Source organism: Microcaecilia unicolor, chromosome 1 (assembly GCF_901765095.1).
Source record: "Microcaecilia unicolor chromosome 1, aMicUni1.1, whole genome shotgun sequence".
In the NCBI taxonomy this organism is placed as follows: Eukaryota; Metazoa; Chordata; class Amphibia; order Gymnophiona; family Siphonopidae; genus Microcaecilia; species Microcaecilia unicolor.
This window is the reverse complement of record NC_044031.1, coordinates 686,338,213-686,363,609: the sequence shown is the minus strand read 5'-3', so window position 1 is coordinate 686,363,609 and position 25,397 is coordinate 686,338,213. Positions and strand designations below refer to the sequence as shown.

Genomic DNA, 25,397 nt, shown 5'->3' with positions numbered 1-25,397 from the left:
GGAAGGAGGATAACCAGTGGGACACTGTCATACCGGGGTACAAATTATATCGTAGTGATAGGGTGGATCGAATAAGTGGAGGGGTAGCATTGTATATTAATGAGAGCCTTTAATCAAATAGATTGAAAATTCTGCAGGAAACAAAACACTTCTTGGAATCATTTGTAAAGGGGAAAAGGATAGTGATAAGAGTGTACTACCGTCCGCCTGGCCAGGATGAACAGACGGATGCAGAAATGTTAAAGGAAATGCTCATATCGGATGCACACCAAAAATGAAATTACCGCAAGAGCCACACGGTAGCCAGGTGGTAACTCTATTTTGGCACATGTTGTGCACGCGCAGACTATTACGTGCCTTAGTAAAAGGGCCCCTAATATCTTAAACTGTATTCGGAATTGTATTGGTAGCCAATGAAGACGTAGAAAAAGAGCAGTAACTGAATCCTGACATTTTGCTCTACAGAGGAATGAGCAATGGTATTTTGTAAGGACTAGTTTGCGGAAGACTGACATAGATGACGTTACAATAATCTAGACATGAGGTAATGTAAGCATGGTATTTTTATTTTATTTAAGTATTTATATACTGCCCAGACCTAAGCAGTTTACAATGTTTATACAGGTACTGGCACTGTCCCTAATGGGCTCACATTCTTCTAAGTAGTATATTGTACTGGGGCAATGGAGGGCTAAGTGACTTGATATATTGTGTGCAGGGCCACAATAGCAAGAAAAGCGCATACTGAGCAGAGTTTGCGCAAGCTGCAGAAACCTGATCCAAGGACAGATGAGATATGTTGAGTAAAAGATAACCTGGAGTCAATAACGCCCCCTAAATAGTGAAACAAAGCTACTGGTGCAATACGTATTCCAAAAAAACCAAAGGGAGAGATGAAGCGGAATTATAGTTTGATTCTCAGCAAACGGTGGTCTTATTGGTATTTAAAATCATATGGTGATCCTTCAGCCACAGAGCTACTTGATCGATTGTACAGGCGCAAGATCAATTGCAGAGAGATTGACATAAAAGACCAGGAGAATGCCATCCACGTAGAAATAGGCAGATACACCTATACAACTTAAAATGCAGTATATCACATCTGGGGAATTATTTCTAACCCCAAGCATGTTGGAAGGAGGAATGTATTTTTATGCATGTGTGTGTGGTGTCTATGTTGTATGTCTTTTTCTCATGTTTGTTTTGTGTATTTTCTGCATGAGTTGTATTTGTGGCGGATAGCTGGGACTGGTCAGGCAGTTTGTGGGGGAGGGATAAAGGGGAAGTTTGTGGGATTATGGTGCAGTTGAGTTGGGATATTTTGGTAGTGCGCGGAAGTTTGCTGGTGGTGTGGTATAATATCACCAAAATTCACCCTTTCTTTTCAGAGCACACTACCAGAACCCTTATCCACACTCTTATCACCTCTCGCTTAGACTATTGCAACTTGCTTCTCACAGGTCTCCCACTTAGCCATCTCTCTCCTCTTCAACCTGTTCAAATTTCTGCTGCACGACTGATATTCCGCCAGTATCGCTATGGCCATATTAGCCCTCTCCTCAAATCACTTCACTGGCTCCCTATTCGTTTCCGCATACAGTTCAAACTCCTCTTATTGATTTATAAGTGCATTCACTCTGCAGCTCCTCAGTACCTCTCCACTCTCATCTCTCCCTACATTCCTCCCCGGGAACCCTGTTCACTGGGTAAATCTCTCTTATCTGCACCCGTCTCCTCCATCGCTAACTCCAGACTGCTCCTTTTATCTTGCTGCACCATATGCCTGGAATAGACTTCCTGAGCAAGTACGTCAAGCTCCATCTCTGGCGGTCTTCAAATCTAGGCTAAAAGCCTACCTTTTTGATGCTGCTTTTAATTCCTAACCTTACTCACTTGTTCAGTACCCTTATTTTATCACCCCCAATTCCCTTATCTCTTATTTGTCCTCTTTGCCTGTCCTAATTCGATTGTAAGCTCTGTCGAGCAGGGACTGTCTCTTCATGTTCAAGTGTACAGCGCTGCGTACGTCTAGTAGCGCTATAGAAATGATAAGTAGTAGTAGTAGAATCATAATATGTGTATATGTGCACACACATAATTGCCAAAATTTCACCTCAGTACTATTATGTAAACGTGCACGTATCTTACTTAGTACATATTTTACACGTAGCACACACATAGCTGGAGTCTGGGCAAGACACACACTTCAGTGCGTAACTTACAGAAGAAATACTACAAGCTATGTGTGTATGTCTGGCATTTAGGTACGAATTTTACCTGATACAGTAGTATTATATAAAGGAAAGGAGGCCCCAAAGACCCCTCAGTACCTACCAAGTTAGGGGGGGGGCTCCCTGGTGTCTAGGGTCCAAGGGCAGGGTGATCCTCAGTCACTCTTGCCCTCTCTGTTGCTGGATTCAAAATGGCAGCCAAGACCTTTAGTGCTAGTCTTGCATTACTATTGAAATAGGCCAATCTGTCAAACAAGGGCAATCACTAGCAGTGGTACTATGAGATTACCACTAGAGGTCATGGTTGCCATTTTGAACCTGACATCAGGATCAATCAATTCTGTACATATTTTAGGTGCCCAAATAAACCAAATGCTTGCTAATCAATGCACATCCCTATTAGAAATTATTGTATTCCATTGACGATGCCTGTGTGGGACCTGTTCTGTCACTTCCAGCTGATTGTTGCTCATGTTGCTTATTAAATCCCTATATGCAGTGCATCTTTTCTAGCAAAAAAGGTGCCGGTATTCAAATGCTAGGCTACCTTTCAAGGGTGGGGTGATCATTGAGGGATCCACCCCACAATAGCCAGGCCCCCTGAAAGCAGTCACAGAACCTATGACAAGGCAGAATTGGTGTGTAGAGCCTGAGCTCTTTCATTAAACCTTGGGGTCCTTGGGTCAATTTTAGCAGACAATGGAAAAGGTGCCGGTACTCAGTACCGCCAAGTACCCCCACAAAAAAAAACCCTGCCTATATGTTTTGTTTTATTTTGGATTATTTGTTTTTACAAAATAATACAACAACAGTGTAATCAAATTACACTGCTCTGAATCAGAGTACAAAAATGATTTGGTTGAGTTACTGTTACTGTTCTGCACTGCCATGAACAGCCTGATGCATTAATTGAGGGCATGCTACAGGCTTATTAGAATTTGCAATAGGTGGCAGCTGAAGCATCTGTATATTGGTTCTGTTTTGAGCTTGCTTTTTATCATGCAGAGTATGCACAATTTCTGCCCAATAACCAAAATTAGAATGATTGCCTTGCAGAGTTTCATAAACAAAATAACACCAATTAAATCATGGTCAAGCTAATGTAGATCAGAGGTGGAGAAGTGTTTAGTTATTTTAATTGGCTCCCACTGTTAATGCTCTGAATTATATGGCCATGAAAAGAACTTGACTTATTCAAAGAGGGCAAACTAGAGGCCTGCTTGCATCTAGATTCATGACTTATAACTCAATTATAATTAATCCAGTTTCAATTAGCCATAATAAACTTTACACATCATGTTTCAAATCTACACTAAAGAACAAAGCTGGTTTAGTTTCAATCTTTTTGCTTATGTATGCAGCAGGGCTTTTTTTGAGGGGGTTCTTGGGGGTACTGAGTACCGGCACCTTTTCCATTGTCTGCTAAAATTGACCCACAGGCCCCAAGTTTTAATGAAAGAGCTCAGGCTCTACACACCAATTCTGCCTTGTCATAGATTCTGTGACTGGTTGCAGGGGGCCTGACTGTTGTGGGGTGGGTCCCTCAGTGATCACCCCACCCCTGAAGGGCGGTCTAGCATTTGAGTACCGGCAGCTTTTTTGCTAGTAAAAACGCACTGGTATGCACTGAAAGTTCAACAGGAGAACATTCTGGGGTAAGATGTCTCCATCAAAGTACAGCAGACGCACTGTTCTCTCCACTCACTGTGAGTTAATGGAAGATCTGCACTTTCAGTGGAAAATCATTTTTAAAGGCATCTTTGACAATATATATAAATGATAGTGCTAATAGCTATCCCTTTCTTTCAGTCTCATATGAAGAGATACATTAAAATGTATATACTGTTAAGGAATTGACATCCAGCTTCTAAGCTACTCTTCTGCCCCTGCCTTCTTCCCATACTCATGGTGCTTTCAGGTCTGTGGTTACTTTGTATTCAAAGGTCTTTAATTTCTGTGAGAAAAAAAATCTCAATTTTCTTTAAAAAAAATATAGTCTTGAAGAAAAGGGTTATCAGATAGCTGTGAACCAAGAATGTAAGACCTAACAGAAGATGCTATAATGGAGACAGAGAGCAAAATAGAACTCCTAAAGAAGACTCAATCACAGCATGCCCACTCTTCCAGGTACATGACAAGATCTTCAAGATCAATAAAGTTAGCGCATTCAAACCAGTCACAGCAAGCAAATTTGCTGCTAGAGTGCACGTGGAAGTGGAAGTTGCAAAGGCACATGTTTGCTTTCGTAAACAAGAGGCCACAGTGAAGCTAGAAAAAAATTAGAACGGAAGGTGAAAAGATTACAATATTGTCATTGGTCCACACCCCCTTCCTTCCTGCTTCTTCAAACTTGTTAATATACATTTATTTATCTCTTAGTAAAAATTACTTATTTCTCGATACTCATCTTATAAGTTGGCTCTCAAACAGAATGTCAGCACAAGGGACCTTCTAATCTGACATGGTAAATGTTTCGCTATAAATCTTTGTCAAGGATGTCCCCTAATATTAGCCACTGCCTATCTTGCTGACTTCAAGGTTAATACAGCCAAAAGTCGGTGGATAATATTAGGGGACATCCTCGAAAAAGCTTCATAGCGAAACTTGTGCCATGTTGGATCAGATGGTCCCCTGTGCCAACATTCTATTTGAGAGCCAACTTATGAGTATTGAGTATTTAGTCATTTTTCTAAGAGATAAATAAATTTATATTAACAAGTTTGAAGAAGCAGGAAGGAAGGGGGTTTGGACCAATGATGATATTGATATGTAAATCGCTGTGAAAAGTTTTGATATTACACCATGATACTGCTGAGGTCCATTTATATTAATAGAATTAAAGAGTGTTGGATATGTCTGGACTTTTGGGAACATTCTGATGGTGAATTGTCTGAGTGTGGAGATTTGGTTGCCATATTTTAGAAGTTATTTTAAAAAATACACATATAAACGGTGAATCTGCCCACTCTCCATCCAAATTCCTCAATTGAACACACCTACTCTATAAGTATATGCCTAATCGTAGCACACATACTTTCTCGCATGAGGTACTTTTATTAGAGGCTTTCTATATATGCATATTGGCATTTTATGCACAAAAAAATCCTTTCTAAAAGGTGTATTTAAAAATATTGAACTGGTGATAGTACATGTTTTTTTTATAAAAACTGACCACCAGCAGCTATGTCCCTTGCCCAAATACCCACCCCTCCCTCCATACCCCCTTACCTGCTCTTACTCTTTCTCTTCTTGTGCCTCTGTGTTTGTCCACTTCCATTTTGTCAGTGTGCTGAGCTGCTCTGTTGGAGCAATAGAATTGGTCTACTGGTCAGACTGTATGTATTCTTGTGTGTCTGGAGTCTCACTGTCCTTTTAACAAATGGCATTCCTTTTCTTATCCTATATAATAATTCTCACCTCCAACGTTCTGACCTGCCTGGGACCGTGGCTCCCTCGGAGTGGGTCAGGAAGGCTCCATAGATCAGATTGACGTCACTGGCCGCATTATGACGTGAGCCTAGCAGACCAACTCCGAGGGAGCCACGGTCCCAGGCAAGAAAGCACATTGGAGGTGAGAGATCCGTCGCGTCGATAATGGCGCCGCAAACACCCCCTCTCCCCCCTTCTGTCGTTTCACGACCCCCCTCCCATTCCACCCCTCTCTGGCCCTCCCCTTTGTAAGATCTGTCTGCTTAAAAGTTTTTACCTCCTGCACGCAGGGACGCCGCTTCCGTCTGCCTTTTCTTTCGCTTGTGTTTCAGCTGTTCCTGTGCTCCCGGTGGGACCATAGGAACAGCTGAAACACAAGCGAAAGAAAAAGCTGTCAGAAGTGGCGTCCCTGCATGCAGGAGGTAAAAACTTTTAAGCAGACAGCTCTTACGAAGGGGAGGGCCAGGCAGGTGGGGAGTGGGAGGGGGGTCTTGAAACAAAAGGGGGGGTCAAGAATGACACGGGAGGGTCCTGAAACTACAAAGGGTGGTCCTGAAACAACACGGGGGGGGGGTGGGGATTACTGGAAATCCACTGGAAGGGAAGGGGCGGGTCCTGGAACTGGAAGGGGAAGGGGGTCCTGGATCAGTGGGTAGCGGGGGGGAGGGAGGTCCTGGAACTCAGAGAGGGGGGAAGAGGCGGAGTGAGAAGGGAAGAGGGGGGATGGGAACTCAGATGAGAAGAAGTGGGAGGGGGTTCTGGAACTCGGACAGGGGTGGAAGGGGGGGAAGGGAAGGGGTAAGGGGGGAAGAAGAGGGGGGGTTCTGCAAACTCTCGGTCTCATACACTCTCGGTCTCACAAAGAGTCTGCGTATCACACACATATTCTCACACTCGCTCTCTCACACACACACTGTATCTGTGTGAAACACACTCTCTCTCTCACACACACACTGTATCTGTGTGAAACACACTGTCTCTCTCTCTCTCTCACACTCACTGTCTCACATACGCACTCTCACACACTGTCATTCTCACACACACCCTCTCTCTCACAGACACACTCGCACCCAGTCTCACTCTCTCTCTCTGTCACACACACACACTCGCACAGTCACTCTCTCTCTTTCACACAGTCACTCTCACACACACACACTCTAAAACATACACACTCCGAGGAAAACCTTGCTAGTGCCCGTTTCATTTGTGTCAGAAACAAGCCTTTTTTACTAGTATTAGTATAATGTTTTAGATTGTAAACCTGTTGCTACTATTTAATATTTAGGAAAAAGCTGAAAGCTTTACTTTATGCTGTTGGCCTAGTGCCCTTAGACTCTAATCAAACTGTTTATGTTATGTGTTGACCCTACTTGTCTATAATTCCTAGATATTTTGATCTGGTCTCTTTTGTAAGTGATCTGCCTTGAACTGGAGAGGTAGTGGTGGAATAAAAGTCATGGTGTAACATAACATAACCTGCAAGTCAGAATTAGCAGAATAGCAAGTTTTTTCCCCCATTTTTTATTTATAAGCTTTCAAGAACATAACAACAACATAAAATAGTAAAAAAAAGAGTTAACCACCATGATATGGAATTAGATTTACGACTATATTTACTAAGGTACACTATAGGCACAGAGGCACAAATGGTTTACACATGTTATACACTAACACGCCCATAGAAATGTACAGGCGCATTAATATTTAATGCGCCTTAAATTTAAAGGTGCGTTAGAAACACTAATGCACCTTAGTAAACATACCCCTGAGGTAACAGAATAAATAAATAAAAATAGTAAATATTAAAACAGTTCATCAATTTGAATGCTGTGGAGTAAATATACAATAAGATTATAGAATGATGTACAAATACAAGCATATGTAGATATTAGGGGGCATTGAGTGATGGACATAAATTAGTAGTCTCACACATTAGGATTTTTAAATAAACAAACATAATTTTAAACCCAGGCTATATCTCAGCACTGGCACTGAATTTCTGGGTTAGCGCTGTACTCTAATGTTATACAGGTATAGCTGATACTAAGGGGTCCTTTTACTAAGGTGCACTGAAAAATGGGCTGCGGTAGTGTAGGCGCATTTTGTGGATGCGCGCAGATCCATTTTTCAGCGCACCTGTAAAAATGCCTTTTAAAAAAAAAGTTCGACCGAAAATGGACGTGCGGCAAAATGAAAATTGACACGCATTCATTTTGGGTCTGAGACCTTACTGCCAGCCATTGACTTAATGGTAAGGTCTCAGAGACCTTATTTCATCTCTGGTTTCATCTTTTCTTTCAATACTTTATTAACACTGATGGGGTCTTCACCTCCATCCTATGAAAAATTTCTAAGCACAAAAAATGGGACACTTCCTGTAATGGAAACAGAAAAGAAGGGGGTCCAGGTCTTCCACAAAAACACAAGCACAGCAAACCAAGGGTGGAAGCAAGACCATGTCCAAATGACCAGCCCAAGCAATAAAGCGAGAGCTTCAAAACAAGTTTATTGGGACCCAACACGGTCAATGTTTCGGCAACAAGCCTTCCTCAAACTACAGCAGTGACGCCAGAAGCACAGAAGTGCTAAATAAGCACAGGCAGGATAATGCTGCATCCACAAAGTACACGGTCTCAGGGAGACGGAGGTAAGGTCTCATGGGTTAACCAGGTGGTAAGGGTCAACGTGCATCAAATGCTTTTTACTGCCTGGTAGCACCACGCGCCAGAAAATAAAAATTATTTTCTGACGCGCATAGTGGACACGTGCCAAAGATTAAATTACCACCCGGCATATGCAGTAGCTAGGCGGTAATTCAGAATTGGTGCGCCTGCAGGCCCTAACGCGACTTAGTAAAAGGATTCCTCAGTACTGTTTCCACATAGCTAACTGGTCAAAGATAGGATTGGTAATTAAAGGATCCAACTTGCCAGGTTAGCTATGTGGACACTAGCCATGAATATTGCCAGTGCCTCAAAACTCCTGACTCCACCCCCTTGGCTACCCTGGCACTGCCTGGGCAGTGCCACAGTGGTCAAAGGGCATAGTCAGCAACACTGCCTCTTGACCTGCTCAGTGCGATTTAATCAGGCAGGAGCGTCTTCTGCATGGTTAAATCTTTTTGAATATTGGAACTCAACATATACAAAAATAATGTCTTAATCTTAGCTGTGGAATTATTATACCTGAGAAAATCTGGTGCTTTGGAAATCATATTTTCAAAATCAGCAAATGCCAATTTCCCATCGCCATCCATATCAGCTTCCTCTATTACTTTTTCACAAACTAATGTTACTTCTTCTTCTGTTAGCTCTTCACGTGTTACTTTATTGAGAGTTTTCTCCAAGTCAGATTTACAAATGAAGTTATCAGTGTTAAAATCTAAAACAGAGATTTAAAAAAAGAAGAAAAACAATGAATATTATGTGTCTGCAGTTTGAATGTAAACATTGGTTGAAGCAGTGTAAAACTGTTGGCCAACAATTTGGCTCCTTCAGACATTTGTTCCTCAATTTATCCTAACGGACACTCCATCATAAAAATAAACGGAATATAACAGACAATCAGGGCCCATCTTGGATTTGGGTGGGCTTTGAGTTTGGGGGTTGATATTATGTGCAGTTTTAATGATTGTGAACAGTTTTGAATGATTTTCTGAATAAGTGATGAATAAAATTTTTTAAAAGAAATTAATTAAACAAATCTTTGCTTCCTGTTGCAGTCTCAGAGACCTTACGTCATCTCTGGTTTAATCTTTCCTTTCACCACTTTCTTAAACACTGATGGGGTCTTCACCTCCATCGGCTCCATCCTATGAAAACTTTCTAAGCACAAAACAATGGGACTCAGTGAAGAGCATTTTAATGAGTTGGCAATTCCACATTTGCATTATTTCTGAAGCCCTTCTATAATGAGGTTTTCAATGGGATATAGTTTGTGTGTTGGACAGGCTGGCATTTTGGTTTATGGGATTTCTCTGTCAGTGTTGAGCAGACATGTCTGTGTGCTGAAGGCAGGCTGTCAGTGAAATGTATCATTTTCTTTTCTCCCTTATAATCTATGTTTGACAGGAGGGGGAGAAGCTTTCCTGAGGACAGAGTGGAGGAGTGGCCTAGTGGTTAGGGTGGTGGACTTTGGTCCTGAGGAACTGAGTTCAATTCCCACTTCAGGCACAGGCAGCTCCTTGTGACTCAGGGCAAGTCACTTAACCCTCCATTGCCCCATGTAAGCCGCATTGAGCCTGCCATGAGTGGGAAAGCACGGGGTACAAATGTAACAAAAAATAAATAGAGAGTGATTTCTCTGACCAGGGGGAGAGTTCTGTGAAACCTGCTAGGAGTAAAGGGCACAGATATTGGAAGAGTGTAAAATCCTCAGAGTTAAATTCACAGAAGTGCTTGTTGGAGTTTATTTCCTGGGGAAAAGAGAGGGAAATCTTACCACCTAAAACCCTTTTACTTCAGGTGGAGGAATCTCTCTGTCAGCCCAGGGGGCTCCTACCAGGTTGGGCCCCAAACTCAGGGATGCTCCTGAGGGGGTGTTATACTTCACAACAACAGTTTATACTAAAACATTTGTCCAGTAAAGCCAACAGTTCTAACTTCTTTCCCTCATCATGGTTGTGTTTGGTAGAAATGTGCATTTGTTAGTTCATCTTAAAATGTTAGTGAGCACAGAATTTACTTAATGCACATCAACCTATGAAGTAACAGACATATAATCAATTTGTATGTGTTAAATTGTTTATGTTAAACATTTTTATTACAAAAAATGTGTCAAATGGACTGAAAAAAATGGGACGCTTCCTGGCTATCTATGTAATGCTGGGTTGCTGATATGGGCTCTCCTTCAAACAAATTAAATCCAGGGGCACAGGCCTCTTCCCTGGATCTGTCTACCTACAAGATTTGAACTCCCTGGTTTGGCAGCGGTTTCTGCTAGAGCTGCAAAATCTCTTGATTTATCCTGTGCTTCTACTCAACATCAAGAGCCTAGAAGTCTGAGAAGCAGTGGCGTAGCCACAGGTGGGCCTGGGTGGGCCCTTAGGGCTCAGGCCCACCCAACAGTAGCACATGTTTAGCGGTAGCTGGTGGGGATCCCAATCTCTGCCAGCTGATGGTAACAAAAACACTACTCTCCATGATAATGGCACCTGCACATTCTCAGTTTTTAGCACATGCTTGCTACAGACTGCCAAGGTGGAAAGAAGTGTTATCCCACCAGCTGAGATATTTTTTTTTGGTGGTGGGGGAGAACACTTGGTGCCCACCCACTTCTTGCCTAGGCCCACCCAAAATCTGTTGTCTGGCTACGCCCCTGCTGAGAAGTATGGAAGTGGCTCCCTTTCTCTGGTTGGACAAAATATGAGAAGACACTGGGGTCCCCTTATACCAAGCAGTGGCAAAAAGGGGCCTGCGCTGCAATCGGTGTGTATTTTTGGCACGTGCCGAGGCCCCTTTTACTGCAGCTCGTAAAAGGTAGGTCTTTCTTTAAAAAAAAAAAAAAGAAATGGCCGTGTGGCAAATGATGGATTTGTCGAATAGCCATTTTGGGGGGCCCTTACCGCCATGGTAAGGGCTCCACCGCTAACCCAGTGGTAACTGGTAAATATATTTTTGTAGCACCAGATATGATGGTGCACTGGGGGTGGGGACTACTGCCGAGCTGCTACGGTAGTCCAGCGATACTTCCTTTTTAGTGAGCGGTAAGTCCGCACTGGACTTACCGTCGCTTTGTAAAAGGGGCCCTCAATTCTTTGCTCCCTGGATTTCTACAAGTTATGCAGAGTTACCATGCATATTAAATACATCCTCTCTACTCATTTTACTACTTTAAAAAAGTTTCAGATTTAGGAAATACATTTCACTCTCATGCTTTATTTATTTGATCTCCAGGGAAAATGTAGATAACATTTAACAAGCAGCTTTTCAATTGGTGAATTCACTATTAGTTAAGGACAATACGACATTCATGTGGTCACTTTACCATTAAGAAGCAAAATAAAATGTAATAAAAAGCAGCTCATTTTAGTGTGCATAGAACTAAACTAAAATAACTGGCATACAAATCAAAAGAAATTCAACACCTTACCATAGATCTTAAAGGCATAGATTGCTTTCAGCTCTCTGGGAGCCATTTCACTGAGCACTGAGAACATATCAACAAAGTCATTGAAGCTGAGGTTCCCCTCACCATCCTCTGAGAAAGTCTCTACGATCCTCTCCTTGAATGGATTCTCCTGCAAAAAAAGACAACACCTGATCTTTCATGAACAGAGCTTTACTGAAGCAACAAACATACAGGCTTCTGAGCATCTCTTTCACTAGGAATAGATTAGAGTCTATTCAGGGTCAGATAAAAAGACAGTAGTACAATATATTATTTCACAAAAGCCTAAACACTTAGTTTAGTTTAATTTGATATATTGCCCTTCGGTACAGTCAGAGCGGTATACAATTAATCAAACAATCAGACAGAAAGGAACACCATACAATTTGTCAAAGGAAAGAGGAAGGAAAGAAGACATAGACAAAGCAAGTAGAGCAGAACTGCATCTTCCAGGACAGATGGCAATGCAAACCCCTCCTTAGGAGCAGAGATAGGAAGGGAGTGCTTGGGTAAACAAATAAGGGATCTAAAATGGGGATAAGATTGTTCAGATTGGAAATCTGCTGGGAGGGTGTTCCATAAAGTAGGGGAGGAGCCGCGGAACAGAAAAAAAAGCCAAGTGGCGGGTCAACTCAAGGCAAGAGCAGTGCACAGGGGGCAAAGCCAGTGATGATGAAAGGGCTGATCAAAGAACTCTAGTTGGGATGTATTCCTGTGAGCAATATTCTAAGTACTAAAACACAACCAATGAGCAATGGTATTAGCATAAGACTACCACTAGAGGCTGAAAGAAGCCATTTTGGATTAGGGAAACTCCAAGATAGGAAAGCTTGGTGATCGTTCCTGCCCACCTACCAGACTTGAGGGATCACCTGGTGAGTTCCAGAGGTGGGTTAGGAAAAACCAGTGGAGTCCAACTTTTTAAAATACAGGGTTGGGTGGGGGGAGGGCTAGAGGAACACTATATTTTGAATTAAAAATAAAGGATTGTAGGGTAGGGTCAACTAACTTAACATTGCTGCAGCTGAGAAAGCATGATATTTCTGGCTGCAGCAACACAAAAATGAACTTACTTCAGCATACACTAACCAGTAACCAGCAGTACTGAGGTACTAGTCTGCGGGTTAATGAATCCCACAGTAAATTTTCCTGTGGTAAAATAGTGCACACATTTTACTGTGGGTTAGTAAATAAGCCTCTGGGATTGTGACTCTGGTAGAATTCCAGAAGATGAAAACAAGTTGCGACCCTTGACCCCTAATCACCTGGGACCTTTCTATTTCAACCAATAAAAAGCTCAAAGCAAGAACACTTGACATTGGGGTAAGGACGAAAAACACAAGGACAGCATCACGGGGAGGGAGGGTCACTTTACAATTCTCATCAGATGTAGGGGGCTTGCCTTGGGGCCTGTATTAGTAATGGGCACTAATGCTGAAATGTCTGATCTTCATTGTCATCCTTGTGTGACTCATCCTGCTTCTGTACTAAGAGTCACTGTTTCTATATGTTTCTGCCCGGTGAAAGTCCATGCATGATTTGAAAGTTGGGTGTACATATATTCTCTCTTCATCAACTGTTTCTCCACACATATCTGGTCTTAGTGGACAGATTTTATTGTAGTAATGATGAATAAATGAAAAGTAATTGTAAAAGAAATTATATATAATCAAATTGCTTTTGTTTCCCTGGTCCTTAACCTTAATCCTTATTTTCTCATTTCTTTCTCCTGCAGAGTGCTCCAAGATAACTCGTGGTTACTGTATTCACTATCCTCATCCTGGGGCTGTTAAGGTGTGCAGCGAGAAGAAGCCACAACCCAGCAAATGAAGAAAGGGATTGGACAGCTGTGGCCATGAGAAACACTGCTGTGGAAACCATAGCCGTGATATGAAAAGCCACAACGGTGTGATAGTATGAAGACAGCCATGGGGATGGCAAGTAGGCGGCATCAGCATCAGGGAAGTAAAGAACTGCCTCAGCCAGCAATGAGGCGAGCTAAGGAATCAGACAGCCGTGGCCATGAGAAACACTGCTGTAGAAGCCATGGCAGCGATATCAAGAGCCGCAAGGGGGTGATAGTATAAAGAGAGCCATGGGGTTGGCAAGTAGGCAGTACCAGCACCAGGAAAGTAAAGGACTGCATCAGCCAGCAATGATACTTATTCCTGATCACCCGACCTTCAAGAAGCGCCTCAAGACCTTCCTTTTTGGTAGAGCATACGCTCCAAACCCGCCTGGTGTCTCTTCCTTCTGAATTACAACTGTCGTAGCGACATACTGATCACCGCTATTCTTTCCCCTTTTCTCACCTTGCTCTTTCCCTTTCTCTCTTACGCTATTGATTATTTGTTTGCAGAATTATTGTATGTTTTTGTAGACTGTTATACGCCACTTTGAGCCTGCCCATGGGTGGGAATATTGTGGGATATAAATGCTATAAATAAATAAATAAATACTAGAAGGGAAATAGTTCAAAGCGACAGCTGTGGCATAGCACACAACTGTGACAGTAGCAGAAGGGAGCCTTGAGGAGCTGCATGAGAACTAGTATCAAAAACAGGCCTAGCCCAGATGACTAGTGGGAAAAAGGGAGGCTCTGGCTCATCACAGGGGACAGGTCATATTAAAAAGCTGGGTGGTCTGTGCAATCCATAACTGCTGGCTCTTCCCAGGGACACAGTTCATTCAGTCTGACCCTGCCAAGCAGGAGGGGGGGAAAAAAAAAAGCTCATAAGCAGAGCTGCCAACAACCACAGTGAGAGACATAAATATTTCTAGAATTCTATAAACCTTCGCTCAGTTTAGCCAAATTCAGTTTGGATGTTGGCAGCTGAATAAAGGGAAACATTTTCCGGTTTTGATGAATAGCAATTGCCATAATAGGAGATGTGGTGTTATATGTTGCCTAGGGATTTTCTTTTCATGGGTGTCTCATAAACACAGTAATAAACAAATAATTCTGCAGATATTAAGAACAAAATATGTCACAGTCTGAAAATGGCTATTTAGAGCAACCAGATGGAGAAAGTTCATATATCTGCAAGCATACTGTATATTCAAGGAGAAACTCCCCACAGAATTTGTCTTTGAAAATAAAGGGTTGGCAGTTGTGCAAGTACTTCATTACCCAGTCTGCACCACAAATCTGAAATCCCTGCACATTACAGCTGGCTCTGCCTGCCCTTGCCACTTTACTATTTGCCCCCCCCCCCCCCCCCCACTCCCAATACTCATCTGGTGGCAGTCAGCATTTTTTAAAACTTTGACCGCCACAGCCTGAATTAGGACCCAATATTCAGTGTCGGCACCCATGCAGGTACTGGCCCGGAATATTTGAGTTCTGGCTATGCCCAGAATGCCTGCAGGCAGGTGTAATATTCAGCTTACTACTGGGTTAGTTGACTGGGTATCAGGCTGAATATCAGGTTAGGGTCAGAGCTTCCTCTCTGATCTCCCCCTCCCCAAGAGTTGATCCCCGACCCCCCTGAGCAGCCCCTCCTCTCCCTTCTCTTGAAGACCCCCCCTCATCCACCCATCTGTAGACCCTCCCCTCGGGCCTACCTTATGGTCCCTGGTGGTCTATGAGAGTAATCTGAACCTCAAATACTCCTGCTCATGTCGACTCTTGTCTGAAAATGATCGCTGTAACGTCTAGTGGTAGTCTTGTGGTACTCTGTATCAGGGGAGTAGCCAGACCTTCCGGTGGGAGGGGGCCAGAGCCCAAAGTTGGGGGCACATTTTGAATGCCACCACACTGCCCCCCCCACCACCACTGCCATGCCACGCTTCTCTTCGCCACGCCTCACCTGCCCCGCCACTGCCTCCTCACACCCCGCTCGCCTCGCAAATACCTTTGCTGGCGGGGGTCCCCAACCCCCGCCAGCTGAAGCCTTCTTCAGTGCCGTCTCCGGCGCAGCCACGTTCCTGTTCTGCTCTTCTTGCTCTTCCTGTCCTGTGCACACTGACACTCCTTTACGTGAAACTCAGAAGGAGCATCAGCGTGCACAGGACAGGAGGAGCAAGAAGAGCAGGACAGGAACGCGACTGCACTGGAGATGGCGCTGAAGAAGGCTTCGACGTGGGGGTTGGGGACCCCCATCAGCCAAACCAGGGGCCTGGACATAATTTGCGGAGGCCCAGGCCCCTGTGGCCCCCCCGTAGCTATGCCCCTGGTCTGTATTATACCACTAAAAATCTGATTATGTCTCTGGTTAACAGCACTTACCCAGGTTGGAGCTGCTCCTACCTGAATAAGCATTGCTGAATAGCAGGGCCATTATAAATTAAATGACTAAACACACCTCATCCCATGACCATGAAAAACATCCTGCAGCCAACTGGTTGATATTCAGAGTGATTTAACCAAGCAGGATGCATTTGGCCTGGTTAAATTACTCTGCCTGGCCCATACACTAATATCCAGTGGCAATGAACCCAGCTCTGACCAGCACAGCGCGCTCTGGTTAACTCCACGTGGTCTGGGAGCAGAGTCAGGTTAGACCACCCTGTTAATTTTCCAGTTATTAGCACTGAATATTGGCTAGACCCAGATAACTTCTGGCAGTGCTTAAAGACTTAGTAGTTAGCTTTGGCAGCCAGATTAGGCTCAACACTGAATGTGTGTGTCTAATTCAGCCTGTTACAATCAGCACTTGAATTTTGACACCTAGATTTACATACTTATTCTTAAATAAACCTTTTTATATTTCATATAATGTGGGAGACTACTGTAACTTCATATATGTCAAATTTTCTTTAATGTTACATATGGAAAAGACAATCTCTGGAACATACTTTTTGGGGGAGCTAGGGAGGAGGAACTCAGGGACTGTAGAAGAGGGGGCTTGTTAGGAGTTGTTTTCCTATTGTTAACTGACTTATTTACATGGGACCTGATAATAAGACCATGGGGGTTAGTCCAGCTAACTCCTGCGGTCGGCACTGAGCCTGGATATTCAATTCCAGGCAGTTCCCGGTGACCGACATTGAATATCTAGTTTATTTTTGTCCGGTTCAAACTTAACTGGCCAAGTCGATATCAATTTGAACCGGTCAAAGATAGGTCTGGTATTCGTGTGGCCAATCGGCAGACAGCTTGTTATCTCACATGATATAACCAGCTAGCCACTAGCCATGAATTTTCAGCAGGTTATGGCTGGCCATGTCCCAATGAAAATTCACAGATAGCCAGTTATAGGGCATTTACCCAGCCAGGTGCCGATCCAGGCTGGTTAAATGCTTTTGAATATCTGGGGGATGGAATATTACTGCTTTGATTATGTGTTTTTGCTTACTTAATTGAACCTTAAGAAAATTAAAAATAGTTTTAACAAAAAGGAAAAGATTAAATTTGTTGGCCTGTAAATTGTGGCTTAGGTACTGTATGTGTGGTTTGAGTGCAGGCAGGTGAATGATAGAGAAACAACTACATGATCTAGTACAGTGATAACTATTCTGAAAAACAGATCTACTAATGCCTTCTCAGAAATGCCATTGGCTAATTCATGCTATTGGATTAAATGCATGAAAAAGAATTTAGAAGTCACACGCTCTTTGCGATTAGAGCCACGTTTTTCAGCATTGTTGATTCCTTCACCAGCACATCTTATGTTGATTTAAGGTCCGGACTCCTGATGAAGACATCAGCCGAAACACAGGCCGTGTTGGGTCCATCTTTAAGAGAAGCCTACTGTTTCCCATTGATGCGTTGCCTTCAAGCAATGTTGATTTCAATAAAAACATGCGATTTTACTTTAGCTCATCGCATTGGTCATCCCCCCCTTTTTTTTACCTACATTGATTTTCATGGGATTGTTTGGTTTTCCTTTGTTGATGGATCCAATGAAGGCAGCATAGCACTGCTAAGCTAGTTCCAAATGTTTTATGTTATCCAATGAAAAGATATCACCTATAGTTTTTTTTGCTGGTTTTTAAATTATTTCTACATATCTAACCATGCAAGCACACTGCACTGCACTCATTTGAAAAGTGTGCCTTGCATATCAAATTGGCAGCATTGCTCCATTATATTCTGTATGAAAAGGTCCTAATTTGGCCAAAGCCTGTAGTAAGAAATGCAGGGATACAAAAAATAATGACAGCTTTAAACATTTCCAGAACCAGCATCTTAAGGATATAAGAAAAGCCATGCTGAGTCAGACCAAGGTCCATCAAGCCCAGCATCCTCTCTGACAGCAGCCAGTTCAGGCCACAAGTACTCAGCAAATCACAACAAAAAAAAAAAATTAATTTCCAGGGATGAGCAATGGCTCTCCCAAGTCTACTGGCTAATCCTATATAATAATTCTCACCTCCAACGTTCTGACTTGCCTGGGACCGTGGCTCATTCTGAGTTGGTCTGCTAGGCTCCGTAGATCAGGCTGACATCACCGTAGCCATTATGATGCCAACTTCAGATCCCGGGGGGGGGGGGGGGGGGGAAACATGCCTCACAGCTGATCAGTGGCGTACCTAGGGTAGTTGACACCCGGGGCCGGTCATTTTTTAACACCCTCCCCCCCCCCCCAAATCCAGTACTAGGCATACCGAGAATACAAAACACTCAGGACCTATAGAGCAATTCTACCATACCATAAGCAGTCATTTCTACGAGTCACACAAGGAAAAGGAAAGCATCTTAAACACTACAGTGAGCACTAGAACATCAATTCACCTATTGTAAAACGAAACCAGACAGAACAGTAAAGATCGTAGATCCTGCACAGTCAATGCCAACTGAAAGCCATGTCTTTTTCACAAACACAGATACACCCTAATCCACTATAGGATAAGTAATCATAAACTTTCTATTTAGACAAAAATTAAACTGAACCCCCGATGCCAGACTCTGTATACAATGCAACACCACAGAAACAGAAAATGTCCTCTAGTACTGTGCAAAATATAAAGACAGCAGATGTAAATTTGAAAAAACTAATAAATACCAATCACCACTTTACAAATTAACAAATAGAAATAAAACAAATACAGAAAATAAAATAATACCATTTTACTGGACTAATACATTTAGCTTCCAGAGGCCAAAATCTCCTTCCTCAGGTCAGTACAGTATAGTGCTGTTACAGTATCTTATCCTGACCTGAGGAAGGGGGTTTTGTTCTCTGAAAGTTAAGTCAAAATGTATTAAAATTAGTCCAATAAAAAGATTACCTTATTTACATGTTCTATTTATAAACAACACAGCTACAATACTATATCCTAAAGCAAAATAATAAAAATATATATTTACAGTTTGTTGTCTCTGGTTTCTGCTTTCATCTTCTTTTCACTGTCTTCCTTCCATCCAGGATCTGTCTTTGCTCTCTCTCTGCCATCCAGTGTCTGCCCTCTCTAATGTCCCTTCCATCCACTGTCTGCCCTCTCTCTCTCTGCCCCTTCCATCCACTGTCTGCCCTCTCTCTCCCTTCCATCTACCATTTGCCCCAGTCTGCCTTCTTTCTCTCTCCACCTTCCACCCACCATCTGACCTTTCTCTCTGCCCCTTCAATCCGTCTGCCCTCCCTCTCCCATCCTTCCAGGGTCTGCCCTCCCTCATGCTCCCCACTTCCTTCCAGGGTCTGTTGTCCCCTCTCTCTCTGCCCCCCCCTTTTCAGCCCCCAGTTCCACCTGCCCCTAGTTCCAGCCCCAGCCCACATCTCCCACCGGCCCCCCTTTTCAGCCCCACTATCCCACCAGTCCCCAGCCCTTTTCTCCCATCAGTCCTGAGCTTCAGCCCCCCAGCCACTTCTCCCTGTCCCCTTTTCAGCCCCTAGTTTCAACCCCAGCCCTTTTCTCTCACCAGTCCTGAGCTTCAGCCCCAGCCAGTTCTCCCTGTCCCCTTTAAAGCCCACAGTTTCAGCCCCTGCCCCGTTTCAGCCCACAGTTCTAGCACTAGCCCCCTTATCCCAAATACCCTCCTTTTCAGCCCCCAGTTCCAGCCCCCTTCATCCACCACATGCTTTGCAACCCCCCTTTTCAGCCCCAGACCCATTCTCCCACCTGCCCCAGGCATGGACCCATTCTCCCTCCTGCCCCCTTGTCGGACCCCAGTTCCAGCTTCAGACCCTTCTCCCCTCTGAGCACCCCCACCCCTCCCCAATCCCCTTCTCCCCTCTGAGCTCCCCCACCCCTCCCCAGTTCCCTTCTCCCCAGTTCCCTTCTCCCCTCTGAGAACCCCTCTGAGCTCCCTTGTCCACTCTGCGAACCCCTCTGAGCTCCCCAGTTCCCTTCTCCCTTCTGCGAACCCCTCTGAGCTCCCCCCACCCCTCCCCAATTTCCTTCTCCCTTCTGCGAACCCGAGTTCCCCCCACCCCTCCCCAATTCCCTTCTCCCTTCTGCGAACCCCTGAGCTCCCCCACCCCTCCCCAGTTCCCTTCAACCCTCTGTGAACCCTCTGAGCTCCCCCACCCCTCCCCAGTTCCCTTCTCCCCTCTGCGAACCCCTCTGAGCTCCCCCACCCCTCCCCAGTTCCCTTCTCCCTTCTGCGGACCCCTCTGAGCTCCCCCACCCCTCCCCAGTTCCCTTCTCCCCTCTGCGAACCCCTCTGAGCTCCCCCACCCCTCCCCAGTTCCCTTCTCCCCTCTGCGAACCCCTCTGAGCTCCCCCACCCCTCCCCTCCCCAGTTCCCTTTTCCCTTCTGCGGACCCCTCTGAGCTCCCCCACCCTCCCCAATTCCCTTCTCCCTTCTGCGAACCCCTCTGAGTTCCCCCCACCCCTCCCCAATTCCCTTCTCCCTTCTGCGAACCCCTGAGCTCCCCCACCCCTCCCCAGTTCCCTTCAACCCTCTGTGAACCCCTCTGAGCTCCCCCACCCCTCCCCAGTTCCCTTCTCCCCTCTACAAACCTCTCTGAGCTCCCCCACCCCTCCCCAGTTCCCTTCTCCCTTCTGCGGACCCCTCTGAGCTCCCCTCACCCCTCCCCAATTCACTTCTCCCCTCTGAGCTCCCCCACCTCCTTCTCCCATCTGAGCCCCCCCCCCCTCCGTGGAGAGCGACAGAGCCCTCTTCTCCTGCCACCATCCTGCGTTTTTTTTTTAAATCCATGCAGCGACGCAGGCAGCGCCTCGTGTCTGCCCTGCAGTGTGCTGTCAAAAAAGAAAATCACTTTGCCGGCGTCGGGCCTTCTCTCGCTATGTCCCGCCCACTTTTGAGGTAACTTCCTATTTCCTCGAGGGCGGGACATAGTGAGAGAAGGCCCGACGCCGGCAAAGCGATTTTCTTTTTTGACAGCACACTGCAGGGCAGACACGAGGCGCTGCCTGCGTCGCTGCATGGATTTAAAAAAAAACGCAGGATGGTAGCAGGAGACGACGGAGCACCCCCCCACCCGCCGACACCCGGGGCGGACCGCCCCCACCGCCCCCCCCCCTTGGTACGCCACTGCAGCTGATCCATGTCCAGAGGAGGGTCGCTGGACATGGGTGGCTGGAGGGGGGCAGGGGAGAGAGGAGGGTCACTGGACATGGGTGACTGGAGGGGGAGCAGGGGAGAGAGGAGGGTCGCTGGACATGGGTGGCAGGAGGGAGGGGGGTCACTGGACATGGGTGGTTGCAGAGGAGCCGAGGAAAACTTGCTAGCGCCCGTTTCATTTGTGTCAGAAACGGGCCTTTTTTACTAGTATATATATATTTTTAATGTATTTTTCCTCCAGGAACTTGTCCAAATCTCTTTTGGTTATTACTTTTAGAGGCCAACTGAAAATGCTTTTTTTCCATTTTGGCTGAAATAGAAACTGGTACAAAAATGAAATTGAAACTGCAGCCGAAACTCATTAGCTGGGTTCAGCCAATACTAAACTTGAAACCAAAAACTCAAGTTTGGTTCTGTGAATGTGAACCAGTGAGGCCACTGGGGACTGTCAGAGCTTGTAGTCAGCATCCCTCTGCTAAACTCACAGTATCCAAGCTAGAACATAATTTCAATAATGAAAGACCACATTTTACCTCCAAGCAAAATAGCCTCAGCTAATGAAAACTGAAACTAAAAGCCACGGTGCTTTTACAATGACTGACTGTGTGCCATACTTGGGACAGCTGACATCATAACTGTAGAGACAGGCAAATTCCTAAAGAACTCATCATTCCAAATTTACCTACTTAAATTCCAGCTAAAATTTTGTATCAAAAGCATTTCTTTTTTGAGCACTCTATTTACCATATAAACTATTGTGCAACATCATAACTGCATTATTTCCAATCACAGCACTAAAAAAAACAATAGAAAGAATAGCCCCCCTACTCCCCAGACCACCTTACAATCCCTGGTGGTCTAGTGGTATTGTCAAGGCAGAAGTGATGTCCGAGTCATGGAAACCATTTTGAGAGCAGACTCAGAATGGGCAGAAGTAACTGGGGATCACTCTTGCCCCAACTACACTCCTAGACCACCAGGTATTGTAAAATAGGCCCAAAAAAGCGGGGGGGCTGGGAGGAATGGGCAACTCCTGTTTAGGAGGATGGGAAGGGAGGAAGGGATGGAGACAAATTGGAAAAATCACTGATTTTCGTATTCCACTGAAAAAACATGATTATTTTCCAACAAAATCGAAAACATGGCCGTAAACTAAAATAACCTCTTTCAGCTGAAACGAAAACCGGGCAGACAAAGGATTTTGGGCCTGTTTCAGTGCCGTAACCAAAACCGAAATTCGGTCAGCATCATTGTTCATCTTGACCACATAATCTAGCAAGAGAATCCACAACTGAGGGGGGGGGGGGGGTGGAGGTCCCATTTCACAATTTGTTTTCGATCCGCTGGTCATTTGTCCTCTTCTCTTTGGTGTTTGTCAGATTAAACAACTGCTCCCTATTTAAACTGTTCACTTCACTCATGATCTTACTCCCTACTTTGATTATATCCCTTCTCAGTTTTCTTTTCTCCCTGCTGAAAGCCCTAACTTGTTTAGCTTCTCTTCAAAAGTGAGGTGTTTTATCACACTTATTGTTTTTTGCTGCCCTTCTCTGAACCTTTTGTAGTTACAATATACAGTGCAATCTGCTTAAGTGCAAGGGTCTGGGACCAAAGAAATATATGCAGTTAACCGGAGTGTGCACTTAACCGTTGTGACCCAAAGAAGCTTGACATCTGATTAACATATGTACAGTAGTGTTTATTATACGTACAGTATACAGTCTCCGTTAACTGACATTAGGCTTACTTGAAGTAATCAGTCATAGTCCTCTGTACACTCTTGTGTCTGTGAGTTCCATAGACTACGTCTGCCAGACAGTAAAAGCTGTCATAGCACTGACATCCAGTGGCCTCCAGATAGGCCCGCATGGTGTTGAGACTCTCCAGCGCTCTTGCAAAAGTGACAGGAGGTTGTTGAATTTCATCAGCATGTGCCTCGCTGCTCATTTCATCATCTGTTTCATCGTTAGCCGTTGCCTGCGTGTAGGCGCATATCTCAACATCAGTGCTGTCAGCAGCTGTTTGTAGATCGTAATCAACAGCTACGTAGTGATAAAACTCCTCTTCAGTAACACTGGCTGGTATGTCAATAGCCTGTTCATCTGACGTGTTTGCAACAGCTGCATCTGTTTCGTCCCTCTCCACATCCCTAACAAAGCTTTCCCGCTTGTAGCAGTTCACAATGGTTGCCTATGTAACATGATTCCAGGCTTCTTTCTGCATATGTAGGGAATCCAACAGTGATAGATTAACAGCCAGTTCCAACAGCACGTTTATCCTTGCCAGTCTGGTCATCCATAATGCTCATCAGATGACGCAGCACAAGAGCACAATAATGTTGTTTGAAATTGGCTATTATGACCTGATCCATAGGTTGGATCACAGAGGTAGTGTTTGGTGGCAGGAAGACCACCTTGACATTAGACAGCCTGACATCATCCCTGTGTGCAGCACAATTATCACAAAGCAACAAAATCTGACACTGTTGTGTCCGCATTCTAGTATCTAACTTCTTAGCCACTGCTTACAAATTTCTCCAGTCATCCATGCATTTGCGTTAGCATCGTATGACACAGGAAGACGCTTAACATTCTTCAAGCAACGGGGCTGTTTGCGCTTTCCAATGATGAGTGGTTCCAACTTCTCACTCCCATCCATATTGCAGCAAAGGAGGATCGTCAGTCGGTCCTTCGACGTTTTACTTCCTGTAGTTTCGGCTTGTTTGAATGCAAGTGTTCCATCAAGAATCGTTCGCCAGTAGAGACCGTTTTCGTCAGCATTGAAAATGTCATGAGGTGAAAACTCGTTCAAGATGGTAGGAAGAACTGAAACAACCCAATTTTCAGCACCAAAGTCATCAGCGTCTTGCTTTTCACCATGCTGTTTCTTGAATTTTATGTTCTTCTCCTTCCATCTTTCCAACCATCCAACAGTGGCTTTGAATTCAGTTAGTCCAAGACTTTCAGCTAGCTGTTTAGCTTTCTCCATAAGCAGTGGACCACTGACAGGAAACTGTCTGCTCCTGACCCAAGAAAACCACTGAAGAAGAGCATCTTCTACATCCTCAGCTTTTCCCGCCCGTTTACGTTTCCAGTGTGGATTTGTATTATTTTGCCAGCCTTCCAGAAGCTGGTCTTTCTGCTTCAAGATACGTGAAATTTGACTGGGATTGATACCATATTCTTTAGCAAAAGATGCTTGACTTTGTTTGTTTTCTAATTTTTTAAGAGCTTCTATTCGTTCAGCCAGTGTTAAAGTCTTACAGTTGCGCAACAACGATGACTCCAGTGTACACTCTAACAACATTCTTTCGCTTCTTCTGCCTGTGGCAGTTAACCAACGAGATTTCAAATTTACCGCCCATTTTGTCACGTGCCAATCGGCTTCCATATTCCGTGCGTGCGCTTATGCGGAGTCTTTCCTGCAGAGGAGCGGTCTTAAAACATGCATATAAGCGAATCTTGCACTTATCAGTGTTGCGCTAAATCGAAGTTTGTCCCCACAGAAATTGATGGCGCCAAAAACAGGACCGAAGTACGGCATGCAGTTAAACAGAGCATGCACTTATCCGACGTGCACTTAAATGGAGTGCACTGTATTAAATATTTTTTGAGACAAGTTGACCAGAACTGATCCCAGTACTCAAGGTGAAGTTGTAGCAAGAAAATACACAGAGGCATAATGATGGTTTCAGTTTTGTTCTCTTGTTTTCAGTTAGTCCCTGGCTGTGGTCTCAATCCCAATGCAAATATTTTTTCATCTATTGTAATGGGATATATTTATAGGAAGATATGTAATATACCAGAAAATACTACATAATTAATTTTAAATAGTTAAAACAGTTGCTGGTTAGGAAAAACTATTTAAATTGCATTACAAGTTATTAAATTGTAAGTGGTTTGATAAATGTTAAAATTAACAAGTTAACATTCTACTTTAAGTCTTGTAATGTCAAGGAATGTACTGGAAGAATAATGGTTCTTATAAAATAACTTATATTACAGGGTTCTAGATAAGCAATAAACCTTAGATGACACTCATATTTTCTCTGCCACTTTTTGCACAGCAGCTTGATAAATGATGTAAGGAACCATTTCAGACTCACAGATTACCCAGAATTGAGCCTAATAGGAAGAGAATTAGACTCATATTTTTAAAGATGTGAAAGGAATATTTTAGGAGGTTCAACGCAGACAAGTATTACATAGAAATTTTTAAGA

At 44.2% G+C, this 25,397-nt stretch overlaps 1 protein-coding gene across 1 annotated transcript in view; it reads right to left on the bottom strand.

Annotated features, from left to right (window-relative positions):
* The window catches only part of CIB2 (calcium and integrin binding family member 2), a 127,764-nt gene that overhangs the window by 5,119 nt on the left and 97,248 nt on the right, over positions 1-25,397 (bottom strand). Inside the window, exons 4-5 of the mRNA XM_030190388.1 lie at positions 11,751-11,898; positions 8,846-9,041 (exon numbers count right to left, since the gene is read on the bottom strand). Coding sequence (XP_030046248.1) covers positions 8,846-9,041; positions 11,751-11,898 — 344 coding nt within the window. The remainder of the gene's footprint in view (positions 1-8,845; positions 9,042-11,750; positions 11,899-25,397) is intronic.